The sequence below is a fragment of the Fundulus heteroclitus genome, chromosome 21 (genome assembly GCF_011125445.2).
Source record: "Fundulus heteroclitus isolate FHET01 chromosome 21, MU-UCD_Fhet_4.1, whole genome shotgun sequence".
Lineage (NCBI taxonomy): Eukaryota > Metazoa > Chordata > Actinopteri > Cyprinodontiformes > Fundulidae > Fundulus > Fundulus heteroclitus.
Window position 1 is genome coordinate 40,396,456 of NC_046381.1, and position 13,384 is coordinate 40,409,839.

The following is a 13,384-nucleotide window of genomic DNA, read 5'->3' on the forward strand; positions in this document are numbered from 1 at the left end:
TTTCTGTCTCTGAGCTTCATCTTTTTCTAGTTGGATGATGAGTTTATTAATGAGCTAAAAGCGCCATTAAGGGTCACAGGAGCGCCTGCTGTCCCGCCGCCCACCACCAGGTGTCACTGGAGGGCCGCGGATAAACTTGTGGATTAATGTCAGTTTATTGTTAATCACTTGTCAGAACAGATTTTTCTTTATTTTTTTTTTTTGTGTCCAACAGGTTGCAAAGCAGTGGAAATGATTCAAAAACGTGTGTAGGACATTTTCTGGACCACTTTAACATAATTCCCCCCACATGACTCCTTTTTCAGCTGCTTACAGCGGGTATTAAATTACAGGTATTTATTATTATTCTGGGTTGTATCCTATTTAAAAAGATGAACCAGCCATATAAACCCAGCAGGTTGCATCAAGTCTCTCCAAGCAGCATTCACTCCTCCTGAAAGAGCGTAGAGCCACAGTGGACAGTCGTCTGCATTGTTGATGGCTTTGCAGCAATCCCTCATACTGAGCATGCATGAAGCGACAGTGGAGAGGAAAACTCCCCTTTAACAGGGAGGAGAACCTCCAGCAGAACCAGAACCAGGCTCAGTGTGAACGCTCATCTGCCTCCACCCACTGGGGCTTAGAGAAGACAGAGCAGAGACACAGAAAGCTCAGAAGCTCACATTGACCCAGGAGTACTTTCTATGTTAGAGAAGACAGAGCAGAGACACAGAAAGCTCAGAAGCTCACATTGACCTAGGAGTACTTTCTATGGTAGAGAAGACAGAGCAGAGACACAGAAAGCTCAGAAGCTCACATTGACCCAGGAGTACTTTCTATGTTAGAGAAGACAGAGCAGAGACACAGAAAGCTCAGAAGCTCACATTGACCCAGGAGTACTTTCTATGTTAGATGGTAATAGAGGATGATCTGCCTCCCCTGATGATGTCACAGCTAACAGAACCCCAGACCAGGTGTACCTTCTATGAAGAGAAAAATGACAGAGAACAAAAAGTTAAAAGCTGAAATAACAAACAATGCAGATTGGAGAGCAGTAGGAGAACTCAGCAGGGTGAGAGAAATAGACCCTGATGTCCTCCAGCAGCCTAAGCCTATAGCAGCATAACTATAGAGGTAGCTCAGGGTAACATGAGCCACTCTGACTAGAAGCTTTGTCACAAAGGAAAGTTTTAAGATTAGTCTTAAAAGTAGACGGGGTGGAACCAAATGTGCATATTTTTTTGTCTTTTAATTTTTACACAGCTGTATCTCAGAGTAGAATCTCCAGCATTAGACGTCGTTTTTTTTTTTTGTTAGTTTTGAGGATCACGGCTTCTGGCTCAAGACCAAAATCTGTTTTCAGAAAATTCAAGATAATTAAAATCCTTAAATTTTTCTCAGTTATAATCCGGTGCGTTTTATGGTCTGGAAAATACGGAAACATAAACCTAAAAAGATTAAATGACTCGCTGACATCCTCTACCAGGACGGTAAACCCTAAAAAAAGGTCGCTGGAGAAGCTCTGTGTTCCCAGAACGCTGCAGCCGAGACATTAACTGGCTAATGATCCACCACTGTGTGTGTAATTAACCTGTTTAATATAGATATAGTTTAACTTTTTTAATCTAAATTAGAGCTTTAAATGAACTTTTGTGTAATTAACCTGTTTAATATTGATATAGTTTTACCTTTTTAATCTAAATTAGAGCTTTAAATGAACTTTTGTGTAATTAACCTGTTTAATATAGATATAGTTTTAACTTTTTTAATCTAAATTAGAGCTTTAAATGAACTTTTGTGTAATTAACCTGTTTAATATTGATATAGTTTTACCTTTTTAATCTAAATTAGAGCTTTAAATTAACTTTTGTGTAATTAACCTGTTTAATATAGATATAGTTTTACCTTTTTAATCTAAATTAGAGCTTTAAATGAACTTTTGTGTAATTAATCTGTTTAATATAGATATAGTTTTAACTTTTTTAATCTAAATTAGAGCTTTAAATGAACTTTTGTGTAATTAACCTGTTTAATATAGATATAGTTTTACCTTTTTAATCTAAATTAGAGCTTTAAATGAACTTTTGTGTAATTAACCTGTTTAATATAGATATAGTTTTACGTTTTTAATCTAAATTAGAGCTTTAAATGAACTTTTGTGTAATTAACCTGTTTAATATAGATATAGTTTTACCTTTTTTAATCTGAATTATAGCTTTAAATGAACTCTTCCTGTAATCTTTAGCCTCGGTGATCCGGTTCCGGTTCTGGTTCTGGTTCAGGGACGTGAGTAAAAGTTGGGTTTTCCCTCGCGGGTCAGGTGAGTTCAGGGGTTCAGGTGCCGCCCCCCGACGTGACGCGCGGTGACGTCAGCCGCCTGACGGACAGGTAAAGCGACACCGGCCGCCATATTGGGAAAGAACGGAAGTCGGAAGAAAAAAAAAAAAGAGCGAAGGAGCGACGAGGAGGAGCGGTTTCCGAGAAAAGGGCCTCCTCCTCCCCGCGTCTCCTCTCTCCGTCCCCCCAGGAGGAAGGGGCGGTCTCTGCGCCGCGCCGCAGCCGGAATTAGCCGCTGCTCGCTCGGCTCCGCTCGGTTCGCCCGCTGCCGACTCGGAAACGGGACCAAAGGGGGGGTGGAGGGAGACCGAGAGAGGCTCGGAGCATTTGGCAGGAAGAGGAGAAGCCGAGAGTTTGGAGAGAGGAGCGGAGAGCAGGAGTAAAAGCGAAGAAGAAGAAGAAGAAGGAGAACCGGAGGAGGAGAAGATGCCGCTGGCTCAGCTGGCGGATCCCTGGCAGAAGATGCCGGTGGGGGGGACGGCTGGAGAGGTGAGAGGCTGCATGTTGGGTCGGTTAGTCTGCGGGGAGAAATGACAGATGAGTCCCTGGAAGAGGGTCAGACACGCCGGGAGGCTCCAACTTCTGCTGGGCTTCCTCTGCGCGTCCTCTGCGCGTCCTGGACCTTTGGTTCAGGGCTGGAGCTCAGCAGGAGCTCAGCAGGAGCTCAGCAGGAGCTCATGGAGCTGCAGGGAGGCAGCCTGCTGCAGCTCCTCAGCCTCCAGCTGCAGCCCTGCAACAAGCCGGGACATGCCGGAGCAATGTGGCTCTAAGCGTGAGATCACAGTGCAGAGAGGGAAAAGCCTCCAAAGGTGGAGTTAAAGCTGCAGCTTCCAGGCTGCAGGCTGATGCAGAGACCAGGAAACCTTTAAATAACTTTATTCTCTGCTGCTGACTCAAAGTGGCATAAATGTCTGGAAGCTGAAGCAGGAATATTAACGGGGAACGTTCAGTCAGTAAACTGCAGCTTTTTTCTGCTGTAGGAACATTAATACGCAGAAATGCTTCAATAATAATCAGAGTTTAAAGTAAAGTGTGATGCATACGGTTTTATTTCAGCTGCAGATTCGGCCTAAAGGTGCTAAATCCAACCTGAACTGTTTATTTAACGTAAAGACTGAATCACGGCTGTATTTATATTATATTATATTAATATAATAGAGCCGTGTAGTCACCTGTAGTCTGCAGGAGATCTAAAAAATGTTCATCTGTGGCTGTTGAGGCAACGGCCGCGTTCAATATCAGCAGAAACGAGTTTGAACACGAAGAAAAGACAAAAATGTGACTGAGAGGGAAAAATGATGAAGAGCTGCGGTTAAAAAGCTCGTTTAGTCGCTGTGATCCAGATCTGAGGCGGTAAGAAAGTTTTCACACCCAGAACACGCCCAGAACCGGCTCCCTGAGGCCTCAGCAGGGTTCTGGACAAACCCAATCATGGAGGGCGTCAGGACGAGGCTGGCTGGACGCACATCAGCGCCGCCGCAGTGGATTAGATTACCGAGCACTTTGGACCGCGGCTGTGAGCGCTGAGGCGCTGCAGGAACCCAGCCGGTCTGGGCCGGACAGCAGAGGAGCCTCTGCAGGACCGGTACCAGATGGACCAACCCACCGCGGCACGCTGCAGAGGTCCGAACCCGTTCTGTCCGGCCCGTCAGAACCCAGGGAACCTCCTGCTGATGGATTATTACTGGGGCGACAGCGACTGTGTGAAAAACCCAAAAGAGGTTCTTCAGAACCTTCTGCTGGACAAGCGTGATCATTTTAATGTGTCACATGTGACGAGTTTAAGAGACTCTCTGGGTCCAAAGCAGCAGAACTGAAATAAAAACCTGAGTTAAGGTCCAACTGTCTGTTCCCTGCAGGGTTCTGACTGAACGCTGCGGGCCGACAGAACCTTCATCTGGGTCTGGAAGCTGTGAAAGAACCAGAGACATGGCCACCGTTTTGTTGTGGAACCTCTGAATAATCAGATTTAAACTGTAAATTGTGTTAAAAACTGTGACACGGATCAAAAGGCCCGGTTCTGTTCGGTAAAGTCCAGCTTTCTGTGACTGATCGGTGGTTCTGATGGGAACCGGACCGATGTGGGCGAGGAGAACCGAAGAGTTCTGGGGATCCGTGTAGCCGACCCGGCGTGCTGCAGCTCATTAAAGGCTAAAAATGTTTAATTTACCGTCAGCCAATCAGAAGAAAGCTTGCTGAGACTGACATGTTTCTCTCTGAGGCCTTTTCTCCTTTTAGTTTCCTTTAAAACCTTTTATTCTGGCATCTGAACCGCAGAAACCCACCGGGCCGTCGTTGGGGGGGGGGGGGGGGGGGGCTGGAGCTGAAGGGACGACCTTCAGGGCGACCCGGTGTTTATGGTTCTGCTGGTTCTGTTCATTCAGTAAACCTAGAACCTTAACTGGACCCAGAATGAGTCCCGCGTGTAAAAAAATGCATAAAAACTGTTATTTTGATCAGATTCTGGCCTCCGTCACTGCAGAGGCTTCAGGAAATTCCTGAAATGTTTCACAGGTCGGCGTCTCAGAGGCGCTGGAAGGTGTTTGCATATTTCTGTCTAGGCAGCGGATCGTCTGATTAGGCCGCCGCGCTCTCTGAACGCTGATAACAGCGACCGCAGTGTCGCGTTCAAAGGGAGGTGATCCACAGCAGGTCCACCATCATCATTCTGACCAGACCCGTGGTCCAGGTGGTTCTGACCAGCTACCTGCTGCCTGTGTGCAGAGCGGCCATCGTCCTGATGCCCCCGCTACACCAGAAAACACCAGAATAAGTAGGGCTGTGCATAAAAATCGATATAAAGATTAATATCGATATTTTTAAAAACGATTTAATATCGATATTCTGGCTTTCAATATCGATATACCTCCCAACCTCTAGGGGGCGTTATCACAGCGCAACCATTACAGTTCACAGCGAAGGAGAGCAAGTGAGACGAATTGGCGTAACGGCCGACAGGATTTTAGAAGCTCCTTTGTCCCTAAAATCAGATGTTTGGGCACATTTTTGGTTTCTGTGACACGTTAAATGCATAGAAGCAAATTCACTTTATTTTCCTGTTAATATGTCTGTGATCAATAAATAGAACATAAACATAATATTTGGCTGATTTTGGTGATTGAATCACTGAGCATTAATTCAAAGTAATAAATATCGATATTGGAATCAAAGCAAGCTGAGCTATGTATCGAGAATCGTATCGTATCGGCTCATCCTAGATGATACCCAGCCCTAAGAATAAGGAGCGTGGATAAAATAAGGATGAAATGAGGATTAAAGGATAATCCGAAGGATAAAATATCAGAGAAACAATCACAGTGGTTTCTCCTGAGGACCAATGGAGTTGCTCCGCTGGGTCCTCTGAGCTGCAGCACAGAGAGAAGAGGAGCGGGCCGAGAACACGACCCTGGGGGACCCCAGTAGTGATGGCAAATAAATACACAACACCTGGAAGGTCTGCACAACTGGCAGCAAGATGGACATTTGTTCAAATCAGCCCAGTTTGACTTATGGGGCCCATATGGAAATGTTAAAAGAGAAACAGGAGGATGAATAAAGCGCCGCCCTGTAGCTCTGCTCCTTATTCTGGAGCAGCGTTCTGATCAGGGCTGATGAAGTTCTGATGAAGTTCTGGTCCGTCTGTCCGTCTCAGGGAGCTCTTCGCTTTATTTTCTGATCTATTATGTCTGAACTGTGTTTCTAAGTCGCGTTGACTCGGCTGAGGCAGCTGGGATCCACTGGTTCTGTGGAGATGTTCACGGTTCTGCCACGGATCAACGTTTCGGATCATTTCTGGAGAAACAGACCCTGTGAGGAAAACTGGTGCCGGCAGCCAGGATCCACATGCTGCACATTTTCCACCAGAACCAGAAGACGGCTGCTGGTCGGCCCGGCCTGCAGTTCTGGACCAGAAGCATGAAGATCCTGCTGGACGCCTGAAGACGTGTTTGAAGGACGAATCGGACCAAACGGCTCTCTAAGATGACGGGAGACTGTGGAAAGCAGGAAAACGTTCCTGAATCGGCTTTAATTGGAACATCGATGAGAGGAATCAGGAAACCTTTAGGATTGGTGCTGTTTGAGACGTCAGAATAAACTTGGTTCTGCTTCTGTTCCCAGAGATTTCTCTCATGTGTCCGTATTTACGTCTGGATCGTGTCTTTGTCTCAGAACCTCGAACATAGAGCGGCTCTTCCTCTCCTTCCTCTCCTGCAAGTTCGTTGAGTCTTGATCGACACGGGGAGGCGGAGCCGCAGAGATCGCATGATTCAGGAAGAAGTGTCCACTTCCTGCCTGAGGCGTCACACGGAGAAACGGAGAAACGTGCCTTCAGCGAACGCTTCACGCTTCACGCTTCAGCCCAGCAGGGAGGAACTGCCTCCTCCTCCTCCTCCTCCTCCTCCTCCTCCTCCTCCTCCTCCTCCTCCTCCTCCTCCTCCTCCTCCTCCTCCTGGCAGGCCCCTACCTGCAGTAAAAGCCACCTTTGACCTGAAAGCTGCTCCTTCCTCTGCAGAGCGAAGCGACGTTTACGTCTGCAGGAGTGCAGCAACGTCACTGACAGCCGTGCAGATCTGCTTCAGTTTGAGCCAGAACACCTGAATTTCCCCCTGAGCGACAATAACGCGTATTTCTGCTCTAATGAAGCTTATTAGCATTAAAATGTGATAAAACTGTGGGGGGTTTTCAAATAAATACAATTTATAATAACACAAAGTGCAAAACTGCAGTAGAAATAAATGACTGATTAATTAAAATAAAATAGAATAATTATGGTAAAAAAATTAGGCAATCTGAAAAAGTCATATAAAATATTAGCTAAATAAAACCTAAATACAATAAAAAAATTAAAAACACACAATTAAAAATTATCGATTGCAATAAATATAAAAATTCAAAATATAAAAAATGTTAATGAAAATGTAATAATTATAAATAAAATGATAAATTCACTCTAGTACATAAGGATATATTTTTAAAAATAGTAACATAATTACTTCTGTAAAACTAAATAAATTGCAGTCTTACAAAAATAAAAACAATTATTAATAAATGAAAATTATGATTGTCATAAACAAACAAATCTTAAATAAGTTGTAGAAATAATTGTATTCCCATTAAAGATGAAGTTATTACACAGAGGAGGTGTTAATGCGTCTCAGACGGCCTATCAGAGTGAGTCCTGCTGTGGTGGAGGATCCAGGTGTTGCATTCCTGGAACATCTGGGCTCTGAGCTCGCTGCGTTTGGGTAAACCTGGCCTTTAAAGGCGCTGATCTAATCTGAGACGGTTCCACCTTCATTTCCGCGTTCTTCAGGGGAAACTCCTGCGTGTTTATTCACCGCTGTAGCCCGACCCGACCCGACCCGCATTCAGCCGCCTGGACTCGCTCAGTTCTGCCCGGCTTCATGTTTTTAAGGAACCACTGAGCAGCCCTCAGCATGACGCTCCTTCACCGTGCATTCACTGCTGCAGCGCTGCACAGCTTTCCATCGGGTCACGTTTGCACCTGTAAGGCTGATATTTACAGAACCGCAGCAGGAAGCTAATGGACCGACCCAACGCTGCTCTGGTTCTGCAGCTCTAATGAGACGATCTGTGAGAATAAAATCTCTCCCCAGACCTGATTATCCTGCAGCTACGCCCTGTTGGCGGCGCGCTGCCTTTCACCTGCGCATTCCTGATTACGTCCAGCTGGTGAATGATTGCTCAGGTGCTGCAGAGAACCTGCAGCTTTGGTCGGTTCTGCCTCCTGATCCTCCTGATCTGCAGCCAGCAGCTCAAACACTGATGGTTCTGATTCTCTTTTCTTTTCTCGCTGCATGCATCAGACCTGGGAGGTCCAAGCGTTTCCTGTTTCTGCAGCAGCCGGCGCTTTGTTTCACTTTGTGAAGCGTAATAAAAAGCAGATAAAGCTGCTGCGTTATGCTGATATCATCGTGTAATTCCTTCCTGGAGTCTGTTAGAAGCTGCAGCTTGTTTCTCCTCTGTTCTAGTCCTCAGAATAAGAACCGGGCCTGGTCAGAGTCAGGAGGCCGTGTCGGGCAGGAAAAGCCTGATTGTTGTTAGAAATGACCTCTAATAGACGTTTATTCTTTCCTTTTGACACTTCCTGTTTTTCCACTGCAGCAGCAACTTTTACACAACTTTCCTTTGTGGTTTCTGTTTCTCTGTAACTTTTCTAATTCACTCGTGACCTTTTTGGCGCGTGCTGTTTTCCTATTTGACTCGTAGATGCGTGGGACAGAAGGCCCGGTTCTCAGTCTCCGCTCTAACTCGTCCCAGAGCGGTTCTGTCGGGTTGAGGTCGGTCAAGGTCATCAGCACCAAATTCTTCATGGACCTGGTCTGGTGTTCTGGTGCTGAGTCAGAGAGGAAGTCCTCTCCAAACTGGTCCCACCGAGTTGTCCAGAACCTCTCGGTCTGCTGAAGCATCCAGAGCTCCTTTCTCTGGACCTAAGGGGCCGAGCCACTTCCTGGCTGAGCTGCCAATCAATAAACCAATCAATTAACCAATCAACCCACCAACCAATCAAACAAACAAACAACCAATCAATTAGTCAACCAATCAATTAGTCAACCAATCAATTAGTCAACCAATCAATCAGTCAACCAATCAATCAAACAACCATTTATCTGTAAAGCCCGTTTCCACAGCCACAATTCACACAATAAGAAAACATGAAAACTAAAATCAAGATTTTAGGTATTTATGTATTAAATGTCTGCCTGAATTAAAAAAAACTCCTGAACTTTGGTTTAAAAAGTCCAGTTTCGGTTCTGGATCCGTTTATACCGCAGATGAAGCTCTACGTTTGTGCATTGTCTTCATCTACATGCAGCGTGTGAATGCAGGTTATCAGAAATGTATTAAAGCATCACGGCGGCGCTCCCTTTGGTTAATGCGAACCAGTATTTTGGTGACGACTACGATGTGAGCTGCTGTGAGACTCTACATGCAGCCAAATAATTGTCATAGTGTTCCTGCGGTGGGAAGACTTTATTGTCATGGTGGCTGTTTAATCTCTGATTTTGCGTAAAGGAAAACCATTTGATTATGATAAAATAAGGTTATATACACCAAGCCTCCATCCTGATAATGTTTTATGCTCCTTTTTGTGGATAAATAGTCCCAGCGCTGGGCGCGATTAGCACATGTCAACAGAAGTGGCGCCATCTAGTGACAGTATCACAGAATTACCATAATGCCAGTTTGCTTAGTTAATAAATCAAAATTAAATAATAGCCTGATCCTCTGCAACGCCTCACAATAGAGCAGCAGCTCAGTGTGATGAAGACCGTTATTAATTAAATAAACCAATCTACAGCAACTTTAAGAGCCTCATATCAGAACATTTACTCACGTCAGTCAACTCTGCGTCACATCTGAGCCTCGGCAGGTTTAGCTTCAGTGAACACCAACGTTCAGACTGGATTCACAGAGACATTCCAGTATTTTCCCTTTGGGATCAGATATTCTGAGTTTTTTTTTCTCTGGATCTTAGCCCATTCTGCATTGTTTTGCTGGGAGATGCTAATAGCCGTTAGCCGCTTCCTTGTTTTAACCCTTGCTGCACATGCTCAGTACGTGCTCCTGTTAAAATCATAAATAAACATGAAAGGTTTATTTACTAACAAATTAAGCAAAAACAAAGCATAAAACGCCAAAAATAATTACTAATACTCCAGCAGGACGTGATAATTCATAAAAACTTTGTATGCAACCAGAGTTAACTTCTGGTGTATAAACAAATAAAGTCAAATAGCTATGCACCTTTATACCTGTGTATCAAATAGATATATGAAAATGACAAATGAAAATAGACAATAACATCACACCTAACAAATCAATATTTTTTTTTTTTAATTATTTGATGTTTTCCACTTTAATTTGGGATCTTTCCGGGGGAAACCGGCCCAGTCGTCCTAGTGTGAGAAACTCAGAGCAGCTAGTCCCTAATTTGGCTAAAACGTGTGTTCCTTTGGTTTGTTGCCTTTCTGCTTCCTATTCTTCTGTTTACGTCCTATTTTTTTGCTGCTCGCCCAACAACTTGGGAAAACCCCATAAATAAAAATACATCAAAAGGTGCAGCGTATAAAGCCACAGTGTGCCGTGCAGCAGGCTTAGAGTGAAGGCCAGCGGACTTTCCCTCAGATTTGGTGAATATTTCTACGCCTGTCCTGAAACTGAGTCCAGTCGTCTTTGTTCTGGTTGCTCAGATGAGAGAAGATGCTCCAGAAAGTGGGACTTTAGCTGTTTTTAATATGATTTGGTTCATATTTTATCACAGATCCAGTTATTTTCGTTTTTGAAAAGTTTTTTTGACGTTTTTTGACATTTAACCTGTGATTCTTCTGCTTAAAGTCCGAAGTCTCGCTTTATTTTTTTTGCCTCTTTATAAACCTGAAGGTTTCTAGATTTAAACCTCCTTCATGACGACAGTATGGTGTTCAGTCGCAGGTAAAAGATCAAAACGCAGGTATATTTCCTGCTCTCTTCTCTGCAGCGGGTCACGGTTCTGGACTGCAGAGCTCCTCCCTTTATGTTTTTAAAACCTGAACGGTGGGTTTAACCTGCTGTATCTCCTCCAGAAAACACCTGAGGAACGTTAGAACATCCCACCAGCTGGAGGTCCAGAAGGTTTCTGTCCTGGTTTAGTTTTCACGCAGCTCCTCTTTGTCCTGGGGGGGGGGGGATAGTGATGCTGTGGGCTCCCCCTGCCTCAGGCCTCTCTGGTCTCTTCCCATTTATCGGCAGCTTCTTCCTCACCAAGCCGGCTCCTGATTAATAAAACCAACCTTTAATTAGCAGCTGCAGCTTTGGGACTCCACCAGATTGTTCAATTTAATAACATATTAGAAACATCAGAGTTCTGAATGGAAACAGGCAGAAAAACGAGACTTAAAAACAACAAAAGGAAGAAAAACTTCTTGGTTTGGATACTTTTCTGTCCTTTGGACCAAAATAAAACGACATTTTACAGAATATTTCCTGAACAGAAGCGTCTGTTTCATTCTGTTACATTCTGAGCGTAAACGGCAGGACCACGTGTTTATTTTATTTATTTATTTATTTATTTATTAGCAGGATTTAAAATGCCACCACAGACAAACGATTCCAGGATCTGCAGAGGAATAGAAGTTGTGATTAAATCCTGCAAAATGTTAGAAAGACAAAGCAAACCAGACTTTTCAGAACAATCGTGAAAGTGTAAAATATTTTTCTGTTCTTCTCAAACTTCTAATGCGATGTTTTCTAAAATGTAAACTCAGACGGAGCGAAGGTTCGTCCTCAGATTGCGCTCTGTGCAGCGGCTCGTCTGGATTTGACCCTTCCCTCTCTCCGTCTGCAGACCTTTCTAACCCTCCGTCTCTCTGCAGGGTTCTGCAGCAGACGCAGCAGCAGACGGTAATCTCTGCACAGGCTTTTATTGCCCTTATTGTTTTAATCGCGCTGGGCTATCAGTGTCTGAATCCCAGCTGTTGTTCCGGCAGGACAGCAGAGCGCCGATAATCTACGTTACGTAACGTAAATCCATAAATGCTCTGTTTGCTGGAGCTGCTGATGAATCGTTTTAAGACCAGTTTTAATTTCACATTTTACAGAAATGACTATTCTGCCTAAATCTGGCCTGAGGGACGTCTTTTCATTACAGTTTATTACAAATCATGTTAAAAAAAATAATAAATGCTGAAGAAATGATCTATTTTGTTTCCAAACATTTTGTTATTGGGAACATTTAAGACTAAAATAAATAAATCTAGGATAGCTGGTTTTGGATTTACTAATAAATGTAGATTTTATTACAGTAGGACATGTAAATAGTAATAAAAATATAATAGATGCAGATAGATTATTCTGGAATAAATAATGTATTTATATTATGATTAGCAATATCAGTGATGTAATAAAAAATAGCGTCAAAAATATATAAAAACAATAAAATAGTAGATTTTCAACTAGAAAAAAACTTTAAATAATAAATCTTATTATAAAAATATAAAACAAATCTTAGAAACAGATAAGTAAAACATAAGTAATAATGAATTAATAATAAATATTTCAGATATCAATTATTGTTACTAACAATAATGACTAATGCATATTGTTTAAATATAAAATTATTTGGAAAATTAACAATCAATCAATCACTTTCAATCAATCACTTTATTTATTTTGGTAAATTGTCCACATTAAACACAAGTAAAAGCAAAAGAAAAAAGAAAAAAATAATGGGAAAGAAATACTAATTTACGCTTTTACATATTTTTGTTAAACATTTTATTTATAACATAACAGTTTCACATTAAAGTGCATTACATTACATTTGTTGTTAATTGAAGCCATTTAAATGAACTCAGTTAAACCAGATACTTATATTACTTCAGTATTAGTGCTTTCTATTAATTCAGCAGGAATCATAACCACACAGTAGCATTAGTCTGAATAATCTCAGCTAACATTATTAAACTAGAAGGGATTTTATCCCATTAGAGACTCCGCCTGATATCTGACAGTATTTCAGAAATAAACATGAATGTTTGTTATTTTTCGGCCATATTTGTGGTACTGAGAGCGTTTGGCTGTGTTCTCTGAACCTGTGGGAGCTGGAAGCGTTGACGGGTCGGCCTCCTGCAGGGGTCACCTGCAGCCCCTAACGAGCCTTAACGAGCCTTAACGAGCCCTAACGAGCCTTAACGAGCCTTAACGAGCCCGTCAGAGCTGTGACTCAGACGTGACTCAGGTGTGACTCAGGTGTGACTCAGGCGTGACTCAGGTGTGACTCAGGTGTGACTCAGGCGTGACTCAGGTGTGACTCAGGTGTGACTCAGGTGTGACTCAGGTGTGACTCAGGCGTGACTCAGGTGTGTAATCCTCTGTTTGTTTTTGTTGCAGGATGCTCACCCTGATGGCGAGGACACGGCGGGCAACGACGACTCGATGCTGGCCGTCACGGTGAGTCCCAATGGGTTCTGGGTTCTGGGTTCTGCTGCAGGTTCCTGAGTGCTGGGGCTCGTTTAGCAGCTCTCCGTCTGAACTCTCGGCTCTCTGATGGCGGCCGCTTCGCTTC

At 43.5% G+C, this 13,384-nt stretch overlaps 1 protein-coding gene across 1 annotated transcript in view; it reads left to right on the top strand.

The window, feature by feature from the left end:
- Positions 1-2,378: 2,378 nt before the first annotated feature.
- The window catches only part of rps6ka3b (ribosomal protein S6 kinase, polypeptide 3b), a gene marked incomplete in the record, with an annotated part of 62,934 nt that continues 51,928 nt past the window's right edge, over positions 2,379-13,384 (top strand). Inside the window, 2 exon segments of the mRNA XM_036124965.1 lie at positions 2,379-2,805; positions 13,210-13,269. Coding sequence (XP_035980858.1) covers positions 2,743-2,805; positions 13,210-13,269 — 123 coding nt within the window.